General features: G+C 37.2%; 2 protein-coding genes across 5 annotated transcripts in view; one reads left to right on the top strand and one right to left on the bottom strand.

The window, feature by feature from the left end:
• adcyap1r1b (adenylate cyclase activating polypeptide 1b (pituitary) receptor type I) overlaps nt 1-18,783 on the top strand; it is a 37,192-nt gene extending 18,409 nt beyond the window's left edge. For 2 of the 3 annotated variants that reach the window (XM_086268033.1, XM_086268034.1), the window contains 13 exons: nt 1,199-1,334; nt 6,334-6,430; nt 9,251-9,364; nt 9,476-9,579; nt 9,680-9,777; nt 10,543-10,675; nt 10,794-10,947; nt 11,029-11,089; nt 11,176-11,245; nt 11,329-11,420; nt 12,358-12,487; nt 13,189-13,230; nt 14,265-18,783. In XM_086268033.1, coding sequence (XP_086124159.1) covers nt 1,278-1,334; nt 6,334-6,430; nt 9,251-9,364; nt 9,476-9,579; nt 9,680-9,777; nt 10,543-10,675; nt 10,794-10,947; nt 11,029-11,089; nt 11,176-11,245; nt 11,329-11,420; nt 12,358-12,487; nt 13,189-13,230; nt 14,265-14,657 — 1,545 coding nt within the window. In that variant the 5' untranslated portion in view covers nt 1,199-1,277 and the 3' untranslated portion in view covers nt 14,658-18,783. The remainder of the gene's footprint in view (nt 1-1,198; nt 1,335-6,333; nt 6,431-9,250; nt 9,365-9,475; nt 9,580-9,679; nt 9,778-10,542; nt 10,676-10,793; nt 10,948-11,028; nt 11,090-11,175; nt 11,246-11,328; nt 11,421-12,357; nt 12,488-13,188; nt 13,231-14,264) is intronic. The other variant, XM_086268035.1, reaches the window with a different exon arrangement.
• ghrhrb (growth hormone releasing hormone receptor b) overlaps nt 17,772-24,308 on the bottom strand; it is an 81,010-nt gene continuing 74,473 nt past the window's right edge. Inside the window, exon 13 of one of the 2 annotated variants that reach the window (XM_086268036.1) lies at nt 17,772-23,453. In XM_086268036.1, the coding sequence (XP_086124162.1) occupies nt 23,247-23,453 (207 nt within the window). In that variant the 3' untranslated portion in view covers nt 17,772-23,246. The remainder of the gene's footprint in view (nt 23,454-24,308) is intronic. The other variant, XM_086268037.1, reaches the window with a different exon arrangement.

Here is a 24,308-nt window from a genome sequence, read left to right as displayed (position 1 = left end):
AGCTAAGATACTGCGCAGGACCCTCAAGCTCCCAGGCCTCTGGTAGAGGACCCGAGCTTGAAGGATTGACTGCCCGGGAAGGGAATTTTTTGTTTTGTTTTGCTAAATTTGCAAGAAATTCTTCCAAGAAATTTGCAAGAATCTCAATTTGTGTGTAGAACTTTGAGATGAAAAATTAATTTAATCCACATTGAAATAGGGCTCAGGTTACATGGACGCTGAACAAGTGAACTACTGTGAATACTTTCTGGATTCACTGTAATCCTTCATACATGCATTATCTGACAAGCCGTCTTCAATTCAAATTACCATTCAATCCAGGGATAAATTCATCAGAGGATAGAGGATATGAGGAGGCACAAATTAGTGAAATGGGGAACACCTTACTATCACTTGTCTTGTTTCCTTTCAACAAACAAAAAATCACAGCCATAAACTCTATATTTCCTTTATTCTTGGCATACACATTAGAAATGTGCAGTGAAGTGAAATCACTTTAGTTCCTCGACTCACAGTGCATTGTGCACATGCAATACTGCCTTTGTAAAAACATAATGGTTGTAAAACATAATGGTCAGAGGGTCAGAGGGCCCGGTGGCGCCAGTGTTCGGCAGCCTCGCCTCTGTCAGTGCGCCCCAGGGTGGCTGTGGCTACAATGTAGCTTGCCATCACCAGTGTGTGTGTGAATGGGTGGATGACTGGTTGTGTAAAGCGCTTTGGGGTCCTTAGGGACTAGTAAAGCGCTATACAAATACAGGCCATAATGGACCTTAACACTAAAACAAGTCCAGATATCGAGGATTTATTTTAAAGTAAAAACCTAAACCCTTGACTCCTGCATTAAGGGTATCCTTTGGGTCTTTTACTTTGTGTGGGGTCTTTTGCTGCTATGGATTAGGTCCATTTGTCAGTTTTTTTCTGTTCTCATGCTAATTCTCTCTACCAGTGGACAGTGCCTCGAGGCATGAGGTCAGTGGCTTTTTTCATGTCGGTGAAAATGATGTCTTAGGGTGTGGTCTTTACAGTTAGCAGATCTCAGTTTTATTCAGAGGTTTTAGAAAGGTCTTTCTACCACTCATCAAAGCAATGTTCTATTGAAAGCAATCATATAAAACTATGCTAAGTGTCTGTCTATAACTACTAATGAGATGTAATGTAGACATGCTGTTTCATACTTTTCCACACTTGTGATTTTCAGATCCCAAGGTGAGGTGACATCCCATCACGTTTAGTGCTGGATCTTTTTTTGTAGAGGAAACTCCTAAGAAGTAAAAAAAATGTCTGGTGCAAAGATCAATTCACTGACCCTCACCCTACTCTTCCTTATGCCCTCGGTAAGTGTTATTTCTTTACTCATGTCTTATAAATGGGTTTATGAAAACGTGTGCAGCAAGGATAACTGTTCATGTCAAAGTGCTTCTGAAACATTCTGTTTGCAGCAGGTGGAGATTCACTTCAGCAGTGTTTGCATATTAGATTGATTTTCACACACTTGTACACTAATTTACTTAGAATAACCATATGGAGTATCTGCATCAATAATTCATTGATCAGCATGTGACAGGAATAATGGATAAAGATGTATCCTCATCATTTATTCATGGATTGTTCAGCATTATTCCAGCCTGTTAACTGTGTGAGGAAAGAATGGCCTCTCCTGTCAAGGGACACAGAAGACAGTAGTTAATATTTACAAATCGTCACTATGTATGTAATCACTCATACCCACATACACACAAAATGAATGGTGTTTGAATTCAAAGGTGTTTGAAGGAAGGGAAATAAATGGAGAGCTTACAGTCTTTAGTCGTGCTAGTAGTCCGTGCTGCAGGGAGAATGGACTGCTATACCTGTTATGTGTCTGTGAGCGAAGGAGGGAGAAAAAGGAGAGTGGAAAAGTACAAGCTGTCACGGGGCAGAAACGGGAGCTGGAAGCATGTAAATATAATAATAACCACTGCAGCCAAAAACAGTGCCTGACGAGCCCAGCTGTAAGAAAGCTTTTAAGACTCAACTGTACACTGTGTTCGTGTTTTCCTCTGAAACAATAAGTTCCGTTGGAGCCTTTCAACGCCTCTCTCTGTCTCTCACTAGCAAAGTTGACCCAGACAACAAAGTAAAGCTAGTTTTTGGCTACGAGCCCGACACAGAACCTGACGTATTAGCCAGAGGTCCCTTTACGGTTTTACACCTTTACGGTTCGGAGCTGCGGACCTGTTTTATATAGGAGCGGAATAGTTTTCTATACGAGATCACTGAAAAAAGTGCAGCCTCACCTAATGTCCACCCTGTTACTCATTTTATATTAAGATTTAAAAATCTAGTTGGCATTGCTATGACGAATAACCTTCAGTAAAAGCAATAAATCACACAGCAATAGTACATTCATGTAGTTGTAAAAAGCATGGTAATATATTAAGTAATCCAAAGTATTCAGAATACGTTACTCTCATTGACAACACGTTACAAAATACATTTTGGGGCATGTATTCTGTAATCTGTACTGGAATACATTTTAAAAGTAACCTTCCCAGCACTGGGTATATGTGAGCACTTGGCAACAGTGGGAAGGAAAAACACACTTTTAACAGGACCGGGGTCATGGAGGGCCAGTCATTTGCCAGAACTAGTTGGTGGTGAGGGGAGGATGATGGGACAAAACACAGACTCAACAGGCCTTGTATCCTGTATCATGATAAAGCTACTACCTTGTGTGGATATCCAAAATAATTTACAATTGTTACAAAATTACCAAGTATGTGTTTAAAGTTATTTGAAGTTCTTTCAAACTAAACTTTGCAACTTTGTAAACATAAACCAGTGTTATGTTATTGATACTGTTAGAATTATATAATAATGTACTGGCCAATGTTGTTTTGCTAACATATATATGCTTTTAAATAATATATATTTCAATTTGTCTGTTAAAACTATCATAACTGTAATAACTCTCTTGCCAGATATACCAACTTTATTTATGGTCCCCTTTCCTTTAATTCTAAATCATACATTTGCAATCTTCAGTAACCGTTGTCTTATGACTTGATTGTTTTGCTAGTGTGTATGTTTTGTAATGATAGCTACTTCTAAGCTCAGTTTAATATCAGTCTGTTTCAAATATTTTATTAAGAAACATGTACAATGCAAGTGAAAACTTTTAGATTGAATATAGTGCTTCAGTTGTACAAGTCAGTCAGTGAACGATGCTGCATATACCCACACAAACCAGTGCTAACCAAAAACGAGGAAATTTATTTAGCATCTTGTTCTGTATAACAGAAGACAGAGCAATGGTTGCCAAGTCTGTTCAAAACCCTTCATCTGGCACTAAGGACATATGGAATACAAATACAGGATTTAGAAAGTGTCTGACCTTCAAAGAAATCTCTCCTTGTCAACGTGTTTTTCTGCTGGAGCTGGTAAAAGAATGGAGACACTCCCTGGATGACAACCCCAATTCCCAAAAAGTTGCAATTCCGTGTAAAGTGAAAATAAAAACTGAATAAAATGAATTTGCAAAACTTATAAACCCATATTTTATTCACAATAGCACACAGAAAACGTATGAAAAATGTCTAAACTGAGAAAATGTGAGGGAGGTATTTAGGTGTGTTTAATAAATAAATAATATTTAATAATTATTTAATAAAGAATAAAAATCTCTTTGGTTAATTTAAAATAAATAAAATAAGTAATCTGTAAAATAGGGATTTAAAACAAATCCCTATTTATCCCTTCCCCCCCCCCCCCAATTATTTAGTTTTTTGATGGGAAAAACCTGTAAACTAGTTCAACTTCATTCTGAGCTGTTGTAAGATTCACATAACAATCTACTGAAATAAGAATAAAAACCCACGATCAAGTTTAGTCAGACAAGCAACATACTAATATTTGATGCTGATCTGATGCAGTGTGACCAAGGGCAGACAGATATGATATAACCACAGGAGGTTACAGAGCAGAGACATAAACAGAGGAAGCCGAATACACTGTATGTCTTTGCCTCTCAAGCCACTTATCATTTTAATACCTCTGCTTCCTATGACTTAGTCTCATATGCACTTAGAGAGCAGTCCCAAAGTCTAAAATCGAAAATCTAAAAGCAGAATGTGGAACTCGTCAGGGTGGATGTTTTTCTACACCTCAGAGTTTAATAAAATTCACAGCCCACATTTCAATCACGTCCCTACTGCAAGCCAATGCAGTCAGTTTAATGTCTACATGAATGAAAATAAAAACATCATATTTTAGTTAGATGCTAAATCTAAAACACAGAGAATCAACAATTGTTATCCAATTGTGTGATTTATCAATACACAAAGGTTTGCTATATTTAGCAACAGCTGAAATGTATCTGTAGCCAAAATGCCCAATACAAGTGTTTCCATTTGTTTTACTAGAATAGATCTCTACTTTTGATTAATGGATGTAATTTTCAGCAACTTTAATCTGAGTTAAACAGACACTAATTGAAACACATGAGTGGATGTTCTTGACATTTTAACCAAGTGGTTTCAATTTCCTTTACTTGAAATGTACTTTAGTTTGCAAATCTATCTATATAGTAAATGATTTTTGACCGAATCTATAAATCACAAAGCCTGATTATCCAAATTACTGGGATAATTATATTTATTGGCTCATTAGTCCATTGTACATCATCTCATAATTACAAGATAAGGTCTGAAAATTTTGTGGGTGTACATGCAGTGCACTATTAGTACTTACATCATCAAAAATGAAGCATATGCTTAAGTTCAATGAGGAAGATCTTTAATCACTCATCTGCCTTCTGTCCCTGCTTTTCTGTGTACATGTCTACTGCTTTCCCACACTGTCAGTCTCAACACTGACGTCATTACTCTAGTCCAGTCATCTTCTTGCAAGCCTTCTTCGAGCCTGTCAGCCTCCACTTTACATGATTTAAATTTGTGCTCTCCGTCGTTCTCCCTTTCAGGCTGTCATTCGTGCAACCCACCTCCTTCCCATCTCCACCTCACAGACACCTCAGTCAGAGCTCCATCCAAACCTCAGTCTTCATCTTCACCACCAATCTCTAGACTCCACAGAGTACTGTCCTAAATCCTATCACTGCTGGGATTCCATACTGCCATGATGGGTCATCGGAGTCTAATTGCCAAATAAATTCATTTCTATCTATCTCTATCTCAATAAATCATGTTGGGTTCTTCCAAGTGATCTCTCCTTATTTAACTTGGTTTCATTAATATTCACATACTGCAAATCACCAACACTCTTCTTTCAAGTCATCATTTACCATTTGAAAGCTTAAACAGTGTTTACTTGCCTCTGTCCTGATGTCTGAATACCTGCAAACCAGTGACTCATGAACATTCAAATGCAAGTTAGCTCTAATTATTACATCCATGTACACCTGTGTATATATCTGAGAAATCCCCATCTTCATTTTCAGTCAAGGTCAAAGAATTGTATTTTTAATAGGCTTACAGTTTGTTTTCAGAATCGTCCTACTGACAAGTGACAGTTTGTTCCTTCTGATTAAAGAACACCAGCTTCAGCTTTGCTCTATAGACATGATGGCCTGAAAAGGATGCAATCAAACAATGGACAAGCTGTATAAAGGAAAGGTTTAAGATACATGAAACTGAAAATTATTTCAAACCAATTATGCTACCTGGTAAATTAAGCTACAACATTTTTAAAAAATAATATTTATGTTAAATCATTACATCAAATAATAAATATTTATTAACAAACTGCACTCAGTGTATGCCAGATGTTTGAAGCTTATCCATGTTATTCAGCAGATTAATATTCCTCTTGAAGCTAACACGTGGAGTCTCCTGGACTGACGCCAGCACAGAGACATGTTCATACCTTGATCCTCACCATAGGGGCTGTAAATGATGTGCCCCTGGTCATAACCTCCATGTCTGCAGTCGTAGCCATGCAGTCATCCGTGTCTGGATGTCTGGAGAGCACAATTATAAACTTCATGTCTGTGGTTCAGAACAGATGGGACTAAAGCTTGGCAACGTGTGGTGTGAAAAAGGCTCATCTTTCCTGACTTGTTTTCATTGGAATAATGTCGTCCTGTGGGTCAGTTAGAATGGAGAGAGAGCCAGCAGCTCTGAAATGATTAGTTTAATTGGTTGGGATTTCAGACAGATCCCAGGACTTAGACCTCTCCCACAGTAGATTGAAGCACATGAGTGGCTAATGAAGCAACCAAGCACTTTGCCTTTGAATCTTTTCTATGTGCTCTTTAGCTGCTTGACTCTCTCTCTCTCACTCACACACACACTCTCTGTATGTGTGTGTGTCCCTGTGTGGGTGTGTATTGTCTTCTAGATTTCAAGCCAACAGGTCCCCTCTAACTGTGTGATCAAGATGGAGCAGGAGAAATGCATGGAAATGATGGCCTTGGATTCCAACAATCAAGAATTTGGTGAGTCTTTGTTGCCTTCATGATAAACTTGTATTAAAACAGAAGCATCTTTGGATTCTTCGTGCTAATGAGCTGGTGATAACTCCACAAACTGTAGATGACTCACCTGATCCTTGGAAAATGTTTTTTAAAAAACGAACCTCACAGTTCATAGCCTCTGTGCTTGATTTGAAGCATCGGATAACTAATGAGGCCACAGGAAGACTGTATTTTTGGAGCAAGGGCACGTGCTTTAGTTGTTAGTGTCTTGTGATGATGATTCTGAAAATGAAAGTTGATCGGTGAGTGACAGCTGTCTCTCTGGCTGATTAGATGATGAATGAAGGGAATATTAAAACTATGGGCAACTTGTGTCAGTTCTCCTTTGTGACCTTAGTTTCTGACTTAACTCTCACTGTCAGAAACTAACGGCGAACTGTTCCATATTCAACAACCCTTTGTCATATATATCCAGCCTTGCCTTTTATTTTGTCTCCACAGACCTTTAATAAAAAAACATTTGTTATGTGTTGTTAAAAACTTTTTTGTGGTGCTAGAATTTAGATAATCTTACAGAGTAAACTAACATTAGCTACTTAAATACTTTCCAACTATTGTGCAACCATTCCCATATGGAAAAGAAATAGTAAAAACTTATATGATTCACTCATTAAAGTGGCCACTTTCTCATTACTTTCATATGTTGTTTTAGTAAGTATCCAAAACATACAAGTTTAATTTATATAATTTTTCAAGGGTTCTTGTATCTGTTTTCACTCTTGTATGCTTTTCATACAAGTTTCACACAAGACAAACTTTATAAGATTTATATATATCTTTTTCATGTGGGTTGTGGGAGTCTAGCAGTTGTTTTTGGTGTTTGCGTGTATAGATTTTAAATTGTAATATCATGGTTTCTTGGCATATTACAAACATTTCAGCAGTAGTTGAATTTGAGAAACAAAACATGTTCACTTTTTGGGACAAATTCACTGTCAAATACAAAGAGTCGGTTTAACAGACACACATATATAACCATATCATTAACGTATATGTGCACCAATTTTTTACAACTGCAGGTTTAATAATCTCTGACAGGAAAGCTCACTGATTAAAGCAGTGCTTAGACTACGTTGTTAGATCCTGATTCACCCCCCATTTCCTAATGGTCTGTGCTGTCTGTCTACTAGTCTGCAGAATGTATTGTTAAATCTAGGGCAGGAAGATGTTTTTGACATTCCTGGACTGTTAACCTACTGCCTTCTAGCAAATGTTAATTCAACTGGTCTTTAGGTAGACTTAGTCCATATAAATTTTTTCAACCCTTCCTACACTACCCAGATGATGTTTCATTTCATTAGCTGCATGTGATGGCACTAGAAATCATAGAAATAATTCAGTATTTCAAGTATTTCACTGATTAAAATAACAGATTACTTTGGAACATGTTACACCCATGAAGAAGAAACCTCTGGCAGAACTGGCCTAAGGGAGGGGCAGCACAGAAGAAAATCACTCGGGCAATTGAAACACACAAAGAAATGGCAATTGCACTGAACTGAGATGAGCTAGAAGCTGTTGTCATCATGAAATTGGCTTCAAAACACAAAAGCAAACTATGTAACCAGTACCACAGAATTTCAGACCAGTGCTAATATTAAAACTTTAATGATAATATAAGCATGGAATATAGAGCCCATTGTACTATTTGCAAAAAACAGTCACAACAACCACTAACAACAATGTCCTAAAAACAGAATTTAAACCTGATGTACCACTTTACATGCTTTCTGCAGGCATCTCTCCATTTCTAACTCAAGGTCTGTTTTAAGTGAGCTTTAGACATTCAAAATGCAACACTAAATTAACACTAAAAGGAGAGCATCTGGAGCAGAAGTTGAATGGCTGAGTTGATTGATTGATTATAATTCAAGCCAGGGTGTTGTTGTGCAGTTGCTCTGTTTAAAGAACCGTTCTTTATGTTGGTTCACTGCCCACTGTTCACTTTGAGGGGGCAGTGGAACACATGGGGACCAATTACTTAACATTTACTCACTGAGCTTCATTAGTTTGTGAATACCTTTTTTAAAAAGCACATTTTGCGGGGTTTAAATCGAGAGTTTAATTGAAATAAGTCTGTTTTTGTAGAACTTCCCTAATTGCAATGGGACAAATCATGGAACAGTATATATATATATATATATATATATATATATATATATATATATATATATATATATATATATGCTGGACAAAATGGCAGCAGAATCCCACAATAAATCTAAAAGATGGCTTGTCACTATCATATTTTATGACACAGAAGAAAAAAAAGGGACAAATTATTTGGTAGCTTTTCAACACAGCTTTTTAGTGTTTTTCGTTGGAATGTTTGACATCAAACACACCACATCATCAAATTAGGGCATACCTCACCAATGTAACTACACAACAAATTATTAGTTATAGTTAAAGCTAAAATATCCAGTTGTTTTCCAGTTATCCTTTAAAACTGTGTCTAATTTAGAGTGACATGTAAATACACTCAAACAGAATAACAAATTAAAAGGTTACAAATCTATGAGACTTGCTCCTTGATTTCTGATGCAAACCGATCCCTGTATAAAAGTGTTGTAGAAAAAGATGCAACAGCAAAGACTATTTTTTACTACTATCATCATGTAGTAGTCTGATAATTGATTTATTTAGTCCAAAGACCAATTAGATGGAAACAAAGAAAAGGTACCTGGTCAAAATGTAATTTGATATAGTAGCAGTGATATGAAATGAACATATGGCTTTTTGGACTTGAGCACTGAGCTTTTCTCCCCGTCGTGTCCCCAGATTGCCCGTGGTTTTGGGACAATCTGACATGTTGGCAGCCTGCCAGGCTCGGGGAGGTGGTTGAGGTCAATTGTCCTGAACTCTTCTCTCAGTTTATGAGTGAAGAAGACTACGGTCTGTTTCTATACATTTATCTTTATATTTCAGACAGCTCTACTGCTGTAGAATTACATTGGTGTGTTTGGCGTGTTTACTGTAAGTAAGTAAAGGGCTCTGTGTCTGCAGAATTGGGAAAGGTTAGCCGCAATTGCACTCAGTTTGGTTGGTCGGAGCCCTTTCCCCACTATCTTGATGCCTGCCTGTACGAGGAAGGAAACAGCACCCACCCTGTGAGTTAAACAGCACCTCAGCATCTGCAACTGTGTCTAATGCACAGTTGTATTTGACATTTTCTACATGAAATGCTCTGTGTCTCTATCACCATTGTAGGACATGTATTACGTGTCAGTGAAAGCTCTGTACACTGTGGGCTACAGCACCTCTCTGGTCTCTCTAACCACAGCCATGGTCATCCTGTGCAGGTTCAGGTGAGAAATACTGTACGTCTTATAGGAGATAAGACTGACTTTAAACCAGATGAAATGCATCTGCTACAAGATCAAAACCACTGACAGGTGAAGTAGAGAGTACTAAGGACCTCGTCTTTGTAATGGAATCTTTCTGTGCCATTTATGAGTCAGCCTGTGGATGCTCAGTTTATGAAGTTGGTACAAATTGTTAGTGTGAGGATCTGACAGACTTGACTGTATATAAAAGATACGGCATCCATAAACTCCACAGGTTAAACACGCAGATACCTGCCAATAGGTCTTTATTATCGCACTACAATAAACACTGAAATTTCACTCACCAACACTGAAGCACAAACTATTTGAGTAGTCTGTTCTGCTTAGCAGTCCATATTAATTATCAGATAATTCCATTAAAATGTTTCCAAATACAGCAGAGAGGTCCAGTTCAGTGGTTCACAGTCAAAATGGCCACGCCCCTAACTTCAGATTTAGAAAAACCCAAATTGGTCATATTACTGGTATTACCTTTTGGACATTTTCCTATGGAAGTCTCTGGAGACTGATATGCTTTTGGAGCCAGCCTCAAGTGGCTATGGACACTAATTAATGTGGCAGAAGTAGTAGTACTTATGCTTCTAACACTGGTATCCTGTCTATGTGTTAACAGTGAATCAGTGTTTTGCAGAACAGCACTTGTGTGTGTTTATCAGGGAAAAGAAAATATTAGTTACAAAATAATCAATTTTTATCCAGAGTGTTCACATTTATTCCTTCACACAGGAAGCTGCACTGTACCAGGAACTTCATCCACATGAACCTCTTTGTGTCATTCATCTTAAGAGCTATTTCTGTCTTCATCAAAGACGGCGTGTTGTATGCAAAAGAGGACAGCGAGCACTGCTTCATACACACTGTGAGTAAAACAAGCTGCACATGTGCCAGTAAAGCAGGCTGTACTCATGCTGGTGATGGTTTGTGGCACCTTTGCTGACACTCTCTTGCACGTTGCTTTTATCTGTCTTTTCTTGAAGCTGGAGTGTCGAGCGGTGATGATATTCTTCCACTACTGTGTTCTTTCTAACTACTTCTGGCTCTTCATCGAGGGTCTGTATCTCTTCACGTTACTAGTGGAGACCTTCTTCCCTGAGAAAAGATACTTCTATTGGTACATCATAATAGGCTGGGGTGAGATGTCTTACATGCCATGCTATCGTTGTATTCATATTTCCAAATGTCATGTTGTTTACTTGGTGATGTTGGTTTCAGGGACCCCGACGGTGTGTGTGACCATCTGGGCAGTGCTGAGGCTGCACTTTGATGATATAGGGTGAGTTATGAATAACACTGTAAGTAGAGTCTCATGTTTTTGTTGCATATGTGCTGAACATTTCATTTTATCATATGCACTCTTAGCTGCTGGGACATGAATGACCATGCTGCCATCTGGTGGGTGATAAAAGGACCTGTGCTGGCTTCAATTATGGTGAGAAGCCAGGATGCAAAAACACAGTCTTTCTTTTGTCAAGTATATTTGTATTACTTTTATACAACTGGTTTATTCTACAGGTTAACTTTGTGCTGTTCATTGGCATCATCATCATCCTGGTTCAGAAGTTACAATCTCCAGATATTGGTGGAAATGAATCCAGTATTTACCTGTAAGTACTTGACATTAACATAAAGTTTCTTATTAGATGAGTTAAGATGTAAATGCATTTTGTTTTGAATGTGTTTAATATCTTATTTGTGTATTTAACATAATTTTATACCATTTTGTGATCAGTGCTAAAACATAACAAGTGTTTCATTGTGTAATTAATTAACAACAAGTACTTTTTACCCAATAAGGAGAGCGTTTCTCCCTATCTATAAGTTTTGGAATTGTCATGCAGTTTGCTTCACTGTTAATGAAAACACATTATTAGCACATTATTATTAGCATTTACTTTTAAAAAATTGAGGTATTTTGGAGACAAATTCAGTATTTCTGCATCTTAAAACTTTAACTTTGTCTTTCCATTTTTGTAGAACATATTTCACTTTTTACTTGACTACATTTAGTCACCTCACTATATACAATAGTAACCCCAGTGTCACAGACCCATTTGTGGATAGATCTGAATACATATGGATGACTATGTAGTCCAGCTGTCCATCCTTACATTTCAGGGGCACTGGAGCTTTGAGCAGTCTATCACAGGGCTATCACCATTCACACTCACATTCATGCCTACAGTCAATGTAACATGCATGCCTTTGCACTGTGGGAGGAAGCTGGAGCCTTGTGGGAGCTTGGGTTAAGCTCCATGATTCCTGGAACCCTATTATTTATTCTCCAAGTTAAAGTTCTGATTTGCCAGCTTTTTCAGAGCTCACGCTGATCTGATTGTGGGGGAAAGTGTTTAGTTATAGATATATAAGTTACAGATATGTTACTGACTGAATTTAAAACCTTGAAATGGCATATTTATCCTCATGCATATATGCCCTACTGTAAATTTAGTCTTCTGTGTATGAGGACTGACACATTGGTAGAACAGCTCTCTCATTGTGATGGTGATGATGATGAGTGTGTTTCATGCGTTTGCTTTACAGGAGGTTGGCACGCTCCACTCTGCTGCTGATTCCTCTGTTCGGGATCCACTACACTGTGTTCGCCTTCTCTCCTGAGAATGTCAGCAAGAGGGAACGTCTGGTATTTGAGCTTGGGCTCGGATCCTTCCAGGTAATTATTTCTCCTGCATAGCCTAATGTAGGCAAGGATAATGCCTGTGTGAACTATTTTCAGAAAAAAACTTTCAGTCTATATTGTGGCAGTGCATCAGTTTCTTTCTACTCTTTGATCTGTTTTTATAGCTGTTGTTGTTGTTGTTTATGATCTGTATTTATAGGGAGACAACATCCTTAATATTAGCACAGAACCTCTGCCCACCCCCTATTCAAACTTTTTCTTTATGGGTGGCAGCCAGTCAGAATAAATTTGACTTAAAGAAAGTGAGAAGGAAGCTAAAACAACTTGTTTCACACAGAGGGTGAACTGAGGGGATGCGTCAAGGCCCAGTAAGATAATTAATAATAATTAATAATTTGAAGTCTTAAGTTACAAAATTCTGATCTAGTAGTGTCAAAGAATTAAAATCTGGAGCTGGAAATGAGCAAAGTAGGTCTAAACATTTTTTTACATTTATTTTCAAATCCAAAGTCAAAATTTAGAACATAATTTTTGCTAGCAACATTTATAAACCTCCACTAGAAGGCAGCATCTTGCAGCGTGACTTATTCACCCTGCATATTCAGCCATCCATCCTGAGCTGAAACTGCCACATTAATGGTTAAAGTCAAGCAGAAGGATTCTTGACTGCATCGTGTTCACTTTAGATGAGTTAGTCTCTTTGTCTCATGCTCTGACTTTCTGTGTTTCTTCAGGGCTTTGTGGTGGCCGTCCTCTACTGCTTCCTGAATGGAGAGGTAAGTCTTTTTTATAGCAAGCTATCACCACAACACATTGGTGTTATTAAAGTACTTTATAACAGCACATAATCTCTCAATCCAAATATTTATACATGAGATCTGAGGTTTGAGTTATGAATCTCTGCATTGAACAGAAATGCACTTTATTTTTGGGGTCTCCACCAGATATTTCCTAATTAAGTCAATATTTAAAGAATTCAATTTGAAGTGAAAAAAACATCATTTACAGTCAAAACATTTTTACTATTAATATTCTTATTTTTTTAAATGAATTATGTCACCTTTCTGCAGCACACCATGGTCTGTCTAGAGTTTGATGCCAATCAAAATGCTCTTACACAAACACTTTGCAGTTCTGAAAACTACATAAATAAAGGATAAAAAAAGGAACATATAAATTTTAAAAAGTATTAAATAAAAAAGGACAGTAATAATAAAGTTTGATAAATAAATGACATGACATAATGGTAAACCAACAGCAGGTAAACACTGTGTGTTAGAGGAGAATAAATAGATGAAGTCTACAACATAATGTAGCAACACAGTGTAACAGCTAATGTGGCAGCAACACTATGACCCAGTGTAGAAAAATGTTGTACTGAACAATATTTTTTAATTGTAACTTTATCATTATTAATTAGTTCATGAAGAGACTTTTCCCTAGCTATGAATTGTGAAAGTGAGCACTGACCTCAGCAGAAAACATTGTCTCAGCGTGCCCTTATAATTTTAAAGATGTTGTGTGTCTTACATACACTTTCTTCAGTTTAACAGGTTGTAAAAAATACGAGGGGTAAAGGGAGTCTGGCACATTCGCATTTTCATCCCTTTAGTAGAAACTTTTTTTTGGAGCTCAGCACTTTCTTAGAATAGAATGCATGACTAATTTAACTGTGTGTAGATGTAAAACCATGAGACTGCATTTTCTGGTACAAGAAAATGACTGTTTACAGTCCACTCAGAAATGTAGAGCCTGAAGGCACTGAGCTTGTCTCTTTCCAGCGAGGTCCATTAATAATGACCTTGTGAAGTATATCCCTCAAGGTGCAATCGGAGATCAAGAGGAAATGGCGCAGCTGGACGGTGAACAGGTACTTTGCTGTGGACCTGAAGCACCGGCATCCTTCGTTGGCGAGCAGTGGGGTGAACGGGGGGACGCAGCTGTCCATCCTCAGCAAGAGCAGCTCGCAGATCCGCATGTCCAGCCTGCAGGCCGAGACTCCAGCCACCTGAGCAGCGCTCTTGGGGACGCCAAGTCTGATGACGACACTGCCGCCTCCGGACCTGATGCCACCAAACCTACAATCCTCCCAATGACCAGCCTCACCAACCCGTTCCTCAATCCCTACCCCAACCCGTACCCCGATGAAATCATGATGGAAACCCAACTCACCTCCAGCGACCCAGAACAGCCACTTGTCTGAGTCCACATCCAATGAAATATGACCAAACAGGTCATGACAGGTGAATTGAATGACACATTCAGGTGCAGCCTGTAGGTTCACTCTCCCGTTCTGGAACCCCACTAAAAAGGCATGTGTGCCGGCTCTCTCTGTATATATTGTATTGGTGTTCAGAATTGTCTGGTGTTGCAGTATTTGCTTTGCAACACAGAGGGACCAAATAGCTCTACAATACAGTATGTATCCCATCACACTGATCATTCCAGTCTGTCTGAGGACACTTTGGTCTTCAGGTTTCACACTTTTCTCAAGATACATTTTAGATGACTTTACACTTAATTCCTTAATTAATCTCCTAGCGCCTGTGCCATGGAAAGTGATTTAACTGAAGAAAGTAAACACTGGTGACTCTGATGTAAATATTTTACTGGGACACGCCGCTGGATTTAAATATGAAGATTAGTTTCCTATTAGCTTGTACAAACTGTTGTCCTCCGTGTCCGACGCTTATCTCAACTGGGACTTTGGATTTTTTAACAAAACGATTGTGTTACACACTGTGGAGATGTGTGAAAGATGAGGTTGAAAAAATAATAAAATAAATAAATATTAATAATAATTTGTGTCACATGGAAGTGAAGCCTGCCCCAATCTGAGCATGTAAATTAAGGATAAGTGCTGCTGCTACTCCAGTTTATTCTGGTGTGGGTCCCTAACCCTAAACACCAGGAGTAATCTTTTAAAAGAAGCTGTATATTTAATACCCTGAACATGGAGGAAAGTTTCTCTTTTTCAGCCTCTTTATCAGTGTTAATGACTGAATCAGGGACTCTAAAGCAAACCTGGCCAGTTTCATTGGCATCATACTCGCATTCAAAACAATCCCTCTTTGTCTCCTCTGTTTCGGTGCATATAAAACACTGAAAAAGCCATCCTCTTTTTTTCTATCAATGACTGCAGCACCCGCGATGCACAAACAGTGACTGTGTGTAAGCTTAGTATTATCATTCGCAGCCTCAGCTGTGACAGATTTAAAACAATATAAAGGTAGTTGAAGACAACTTCTGTCACAGAAAATTTTCACCAATCAGTATTTACTAGATTATTATATGGACATATTTCTGTGTAATATGCCATTAAAGTTAAAAATATGTATCATGTTGATCTTCAGATGTGTCCACAGTGCTAAGGTTTGCAAATGCGACCACAAACAGGCCTTTTTTTTAATCTCTAGAAAGTCTAAGAAGAGGACACTGATGTAGTCAGCAGGTCTGTAGTTTTAACAGCCGATAGTACAGAAAATGTCAATGAAAATGAGCACACGACTGAAATGTCATGAGTTCAGTTGCTTGCATGAAACTGCATTTATTGTCCACGTGGGTTGTTTGTGAGAATTCAGTGTTTTTTGGATGTTGTTTTTTCTTTTTCTTAGGGTTATTAGTGTTTATCAGGCTGCTGTGGAGCTAATGTACTACATGTATCTCCTCCACAGCCTATTGCACGAGGAAACTGTATAAAACTATAATGGTCTAAGTGGAGATATAGACCATGAGAAACATCACAGCACTTCTTTTTCGGGCTAAAACCTTTGTATTTTTCTCCTTACAGAGGACCATTTGAAAAATCTGTTTGAATTATTTTGATTAATGAGGTTTTCTCCTCGCTTGGAACAGCTCTTTGTTACTGATGCTGTATGTGCTCATTCTGCTTAAAGACAAGTACGCTGAGATGGATGTTACTTATACCAAGATGGTAATTTTCTCATTCCAAAGACAAATGAATCGGCTCTTCAGTGAGTATTTGCACGGCCGTATCTGTTTGCGATGCTCAAGTTTGCATTGCAACTGATGTCACTGCAGATTTTTCCTTTTGGTCTGACTCAGCTATCCTCTAAAACCCCATGTTTGACTCTACTTTGTGTCTCCTAAAGTGCCTTTAAGCACAAAATAAGTATTTTGACTTCTGTTGATGAGTTCAAATAAAAGGAGATTTGTCTTTTCTTTTTGAAAAACTAAACTGCAAAGTAAAGGGTTTTACAAAGTGCTTTTACAATGCTTCACACTAATTTTAACCCCGGAGGCCTTCAAAGTCCTTAAAGCATGTTTAAGGAGACACAGAGAACATGACCAGTTAGTGTTGTCAGTAAAGCAGTGCTACAGTATAATGGCTTCTAAATATAGCGGCCATTGTACAGTGCAGCACAACATCACGTCTACACACTAATAAATGGTTAATTTAGTGGGCCGTTTTGGGGTTGTTGTTTTTTTTTCTGTTTTTTTTTTTTTTTTTTGGCTTAATGGCAGAAATATGAGAAAAAGTTCTCATGAGCCAGTAAAGAAAGGGGTTAATGATTTTTCTTTTTGATTTGTTGTTGGGGGATTTGCAAAAAATAAGACAGTTTTCTTCATTACAGGAGATAAACTCTTATCTATTAAATATGAAAGACAGACACGACCTTTAAAACTCAAAAACTGATTAAATTCTTTGATTAGCATAATGCATTTTTGCTAAGTATGTCACACATTATTTATGACCGATAACAAAAGAAAACCACATCTCCTCAGTTCAGCATGTTATCATAGTTTGAGCTGTTTTCCATATCGGCATATCATTCTGGTGATTTACAGGTAAGAAGATGCCTTATATTAAACCCCAAAAGTTAAAAATAATAATAACTTGGACTTGGACTAAAATCACTTAAACAGATATTTTAAAGTAAAGATAACATTGTCCTAAACAAATGTATGTTTAGGTTAAATGCTTTGGCTCATTTGAAAGTATGACTAAAAAAAAGTAGACATCTAGGTTATATATATTCATGCGTAGTCTTGTTAATGTTAAGAGGTTACAACTACAGGCAGTGGTTCTCTTAATAAACATAGAAATTCTCTACATGATATTAAAATGTAGCCAATAAATTCACATAGATACTATTTGTAACTGTAAGAGTGTCATTTTCCCCCCTAAACTTAAGGCGTCTTTGGACCTGCAAATATTCACATTTTCTGGGAGTTCAGATGAGTCAAAAGCAAAGAGAGAAAAGAAGGGCTGACCAGAAACTGTGTTGTCCTGCTAATCTGCTATGTATGCATTTAGTCTGAGCTAAAACAATACCAGTGCAGATGCAACAGCAGCCATAGGGGGGTCATACAGGGAAAGGGCTGGTCAATCACCACCTCTGCTCTGGTTCACTTGGGGTCTTCAGTTGAGCTCATCACAAACATTTTGACAATCTCACCAGTCCAGTTTTAAACCATATATTTATGATTTCCTTTAATGTTAAAATTAAAGTTAGAGCCTTATATTGCCAGTACTATGTTGATGTCAAACAAAGATGTTGCTGTTACTATAGGAACCTGTTGTTTTTGACAATGAAGTAGTTAGTTAAAGTGTTTGAAAGGTGTGTAATCAACCTTTGTGACTAAATAAACTGCAGTGTAAATGTGCAAGACAGAAACAAGCTGCTAGTGTACCTTGCAAAAAGTTTTTGTGGTTCAAAGTAAATAGCTGTCATTCAAAAACTGCGCTGTGATTGTTTTCATATTTTTACTTTTAGTAAATGGTGATTGTGTTTGCTAAAAGTATAAAGCCTCCTGTAATGCCTCTGTACTCTAATCGGCTGATGCATGCGCTTTAAAACGTTTTGATCTCATTTGACCAGCAGACGTAATCACAGGGGAGGGTCGTGCTTCCATGCCATTAAAGGAATCTGAGCTGTGTCCTTGTTTTAAATCCCTCCGACGAGTGGGTGAAGCAATTAATAAGCTAGAACACAGATATTGGGTTTCAACTGTGAATGCTTTATCAGATTGTAGTTTAAGTCCCATCATGACCCATTAAATACTTTTCCTTTGAATGTTAATGTTCACAAACATGAGGAAAGGTACAGTGCCATAAAAACTGCTGGGTTGTTTTTTTTGTATAGCATGACAACAAAGTTGATTTCTAATGAATTTCTTTTTTGACATATGCTGTCTCTTCAATTGTTTTATTGTACTGATTGCTATGGGGCTCATCATAGATTCAGATTGCTGAATGTAAAATTAACTTCAAGATCTCTGCTATGAGTCTGCTCCTGTCTGCTCATCAGCTCCTTTTTATTTGATCTCTCTTTTTTTTTTTGGGGGGGGGGGGGGGGTGCACATTAGAAGGGTTTTTTTGTACATCATGTAAATATCAACAATAAATGTTTTTAACTTGTTGTTTCAATGTTGTTTGTTAATGCTGTTTTGTATTTCAAAGATGTAAATCTTTGAAATACTATTATTATTTTTTAAAAGACTGCTGTTCATATAACAACTGAGCACTCTAGGATTTAATCAGGGCAACATCCAGAGGGGTCAGAGGGTGGCACCAGCCCTCTTTTATGGAGTTTTTTATACATTACCCAACATTTCCTGTAGGATTAGTATTTAGGGCCAAAGACACCACCAAAATTATACTTAATAATATTTCAGGGAGGTCCATTGTCATCAAAAGAATAATATTTCTTTCTGCACATTTACTACATGTTTATATTTAGTAGTATGACTCTGTTTGTTACACGACATTAAGCAGCAAGCAAGTATAAGATATACTACAATAGTCCCCTGAGATGAGTATTGTGGTTAATAGGTGCTATTTAAAAAAAAAAAAATGAAATGAAGTACAGTTGAAATAATTTGCTCTTCATTATCAGTTGGACGTGTAAACGAATATCAGCTGAGCCATCAGCTGATGTGAGCTGACACTCAGTCCAGCTGATCTACTGGGCCTGCGGCAGAGCTTCACTTTGTGAACTAATGCTATGCTTGATTAAAAGCCAGCCATATGCTTATGTATCTCCTCCCTGTAGAAGCAAAGACCAAAGCAGAAACTTGCACACATGTAGTAAACTGGAACCTGCATGAGAAACATTCACATCACACTTATAAGTAAAATGGGGGGGGCATTGTCCAATTCCTACAATGTAAATGAAAACAATCTAAACTGCAAGGTCCACACAACATACATAGCTTTTTTTCCCTCATTACAATAAAAATTAACTTCCTAATTATACAATTTTCAACAGAGCAACACATTTATCACATAGCTCAGCAAAAGCCAAAAGCATGTGGTACAGTATCACAGTCTTACTGGATTACACAGAGTTTGGATGCAAACCTACAGTCCAGCTGAACTGCTGGGAAACATCGAGCTATACCGCATGAGAAAAGGCACTATCCTGGTAAGTAGCTGATTAAGGTTATATGTCTTTCATGGACAACACTTGAAATGTATACACATGTACATATCTGTGTATGCAGTATGCAGTCTACATACATGCGTAATTCCTATTGTGTCAAAAGACAGAGTGATACCACATCAGTACTCAGTTAACATGGTAAAAGCAGCCTATCAATCAAAATTCTTTATTAGAGGAAAGAGGTTCTGGATCAGTGTTGGCATTAGCATTAGCTTAGTAATTAGTAACTAGACTTATCTGAACCTATGCTAATAAATAGGAACATGTACACAAACACTTCTTTTTCATTTTCAACATTTTGTAATATTACAGTATATAAGAATAAAAGTAAGTTACATGTATGTACAGTATGATACAAAAAATGCTGAATGTACACTGTATGTATAATTGTAGGGTCTACCTTACAATATAAAGCGCCTTGAGGCGTCGGTTGTGCTTTGGTGCTGTATAAACAAAACTGAATATAACTGAATAAACATCAACTTGGGAATTTTAAACATTTTAACTATCTTTTATTTACTATGATAAGAAGGTCATTTAATGTGGTGGTTGTACAAATCTGTAAGTCGAACTGCAAGATCATAAAATATATGTAAACTCTATTTGAAGTCTATTTACATTCACACAGAGACATTAAAACAATAATTTCACAATAAATAGATTTTACAGTGTAGTGCTCCAGATGTGCACAAGTGCACTGTGCAATGTGTAATGTGTATCGGCCTGTCTCTCTGAAACTTGATTACAATACAATACCCAACATTCAACATGCCATTAATCACTGTTCACTAGAGCTCTTAAATGCCACAGTGAACATGTATGTGGGACCTTTTAGACTTTTCTTTTACATCCCGTTTAATCACAGACATAATTTAAGTTGAAGGTACCAAAAAAACCAAAAAACAACAAAAAATCATCTGATTGAGGATCTATTTTATATTCAAAAAATTATTTTTTTTTAATAATTTTGAGACTGAGAAATTGTACCCCTACAAAATCTGCTTCCATGAATTTTTAGGGAACACATGTTTAGGTCCTCTTCTGATCTGTGGGCAAGGAACTCTTTATTTGTATTTAGTACATGAAAAACTAGCCTCAGGTCTAGAGGTGTCAAAAGTGTCTGCAACTAGAGTAGTGTCTTTTGTGAACATTTCCCCAGAGTTTTCATTTTTACAAGCAGCACCGCATGTCATGTGTAACAGCAAATATAACTGGCTATGACTAAATTGGGAACGTGAAGCTGCTGAGGGAGCAAGTGTTTTTTACTGCCAAGAAAAAAGACTCTAACATTAGCCAGAGCTCTGTAATCAGCTACTATCAGTGTTAGCTTGCTAGTCTGGTTACTAAGTTGCATCTAAATTTCAATGTGATGATTATTGTTGGATAGTTTAAATCAAAATGAAAAATCTGAACAGCTGCCTAATGTCTTCTGAGAAAGTGGCCAGTGTTTTAAGTCTTAATAAAATTTGAATTTATGTATCCTTGTACGATTGTGATGGGAACATTAGGGAACATTGGGGAACAGCAGTGTTCGGTAGTTGCATGCTGGCTTATTGTATTTAAACATAATAAATAAAATCACTTTTTAAAATAATTTCAGGCTGTACTTCAATACAGAAATCCTTTGTGTCTCTTACTTAATCTGTCATCACCAGAGACTGTATATAAGACATGTACACAGCCACCACAACAACACCCACTGGTTACTGAAGTCCTATTAAGCTTCAAGTTGAGCAATTTTACTGTTGCCATCTTGATGTTTCACTGACGACCTAGCTCAGAAATGAAATCAAGGATACCAGTGACTGACAAGCCGCTTCCAGAATAAGTCTTTTTTCTGACGCTGACAATGACAAACTTGAACAAAATTAACTTTCTATTTTAATCATTGTGAGCTGAAACTACCGAGTCAGTGCATAAAGTGCCCCAAGAGGGAGCTAATTTATTTATTATTGTAAAGTCTACATTAAAATATATTAACCACCTTAGGTGATAAATAAAACTGAATTGAATTGAATTGAATTAAGCGTCATTCTCTCAAGACTTTTTGCAACCAGAGGAGTTGCCCCCTACTGGCCGTGAAAAATCCCAAATGTAAGGCATCACTTTTATACCCCAAAGCTATGTCCAGCATTTATATATAGTTTATAACTATCTAGTCTAATTAACATGTGTTATTGTTTACTTCAGCAGTGATTTAAAAACTAACTATTGTATGTACAGGGCTTTGGTAAAGTCTGGAGACTGAGAAAGAAAACTCATTCATGAGCTGTGCTCACCTTAGAATTAGCAAACAGAAGAATATTTAGTAAAAAGTACATGGTCGTTTCATCCTTACCCTGTTTTCATCTTCTTTTCTGTCTCTCACTAACCTGTTTTAAAAACTACGTATGCTCTGTATATCTGTTTTATTTTATTTTATTTTATTCTGCTTTTCCTTTTTTTCATATACTAAACTGTTACAGTGTTGAATGGTCACAACGAGGTCACTGGCTGCAGAAGTAATCTACAACATAAGTGAGAGGAGATCTCCCAAATATGATCATCTGCTGTTAGGGGAGAACCAATCAGATAAAAGGAGGAAGGAGCTTGTTTCAAACAGTGGATGGACAGCACTAAAGCCCAGTATAAAACAATAAGGATTGTTTTGAACTGTCATGCAAAGCTATTCTAGTATTCTCCAAATATAAAATTATGGAGCTAGAAATGAGCGTAACAGGATCAGTTTAATTCATGTTTTCTAATCAATAAATAGATTTATCAATACTGGACAACCACTAACAACTAAGCAAAAAGGAGTGATACAATTTTCAGAATTTTAGAAAGGTTTAAAATTGATTCGCCTGTAATTATACATTTAAAACTGTCTGTCTGGTGCCTGCTTGAGACAACAATGAATACATATGTATTTATTTATTTTTGCCCATTTCCTTTTAAGAGCAGGTTGGAAGAAAATAATGAGAATGAAAGCTAAATACTAAAACAGTCACCCACAAAACTGAGCAGTTCAAGACATGGTTTTGTGATAAACAAGGCAAGAAAAAAATTTGGTGGTTGTGAGTAAGATGTGGAGGAGGGGCCCCGGAGCATAAAAACAAAATCTGAAAAAAACAAAAAACAAATGACCTCTTGTTCTGCCAACATGATATCTAGTCTCATCATGGAGAAAGGTTTAATGTGAAATGATGTATAGGATGTTATGAATTAATGAGCTGAACTCAAATTAGACTTAGTGTACGGTAAGCCTACAAGTCCCACACTTCTAAAAAAAAATGTAGCATACAAATTAGGAGGTACCTTAAACGTTCAACAATCAGGCTCTGTGATTTAGTCTCTGCTAACCAGGCAGGTGTAGAAAAGGACAACTACGTGCTGTCGGCTGTTTTTCACACAGCCGAGACGTTGCTGTGTGTGACGGTATTGGTGAGGGCGTGTGTCTCAGAGCCTGGCTTATCTTTTGGGCTAGATTTGTCCAGGACAGATATCTGAGTGATTGTGCTGCTTTCAGTGAACAGGGTGCGCCGTCGTTTACTGTAGCTCAGGTAACTCTGAGTCTGCCACTTCCAAAACCTCTTCTTGAGCTCAGCCTGCACCTGAAATCAAGATGGAAAACATACATTCCAAATAACTGTTTTTAGAAGCAGGAAATACACAATGTACCTGCATGAAGCTTTCCAAGTGTTTTTTTCTCTATCATATAAAAGAGAACTAAACTAAACCAATTTTAGCCTTTCCAGTATGCACATTTTGTTAAATATGCCTCATCTAGTAAGAGATAGTAAAACAAAAAGTAATTATTTCAAAACACTACAAGTCTTTCTTGTTGCTACTCAGGTGCTTTAATCTGATTAGTGCTTTTCTAAGCACGATGATTAAATGGCATCTCTAAATAGTTCTCATTGTTCAGGTGCCTATAGATTGTGAGGTTCCTGACATCTTATTAGTTTATTCAATTCCCTTCAGTTTTATTTATACAACACAACATTTACAGTAATTGTAATATAGTGACATTTTATGTAATACAGCAGAGAATCCCTTGAGTGGCACTTGGAAAGGAAGAAATTAAGCTTGTGCATTCAACAATCTGTAATCAGTCTTCCTCCTGCTTTCGCTGATGTAAGGCTGCTTTTCTGTTCTTTACATCCCTGCTTTTCTACACTGTCAAATTCAAATTCAAATTCAAATTTTATTTGTCACGTACACAGTCATACACAGTACGATATGCAGTGAAATGCTTAGACAACTGCTCGTGACCTAAAGAAAAAAAAAAAGGAAAAGGCTATGAATAAGATAGGGAATAAATATGAAAAATTTAAAAGGGTAAATTTAACTAACTCAAACTCAGTACTGTTATCATTACTCTACTCCAATCATCTTCTTGCCTGCCTTCTTTGGACCAATCAGCCTCCATGTTGCATAGTTTAAAGGATCAACCTTCATTTTCACCA

The sequence above is a fragment of the Aulonocara sp. 'chitande type north' Nkhata Bay genome, linkage group LG17 (genome assembly GCF_057382095.1).
Source record: "Aulonocara sp. 'chitande type north' Nkhata Bay isolate Kocher_YH1m ecotype deep benthic linkage group LG17, A_spYH_male_GT1.1, whole genome shotgun sequence".
Taxonomy (NCBI): Eukaryota; Metazoa; Chordata; class Actinopteri; order Cichliformes; family Cichlidae; genus Aulonocara; species Aulonocara sp. 'chitande type north' Nkhata Bay.
The sequence above is the reverse complement of the archived record's forward strand: the minus strand, read 5'-3'. Positions and strand labels throughout refer to the sequence as shown.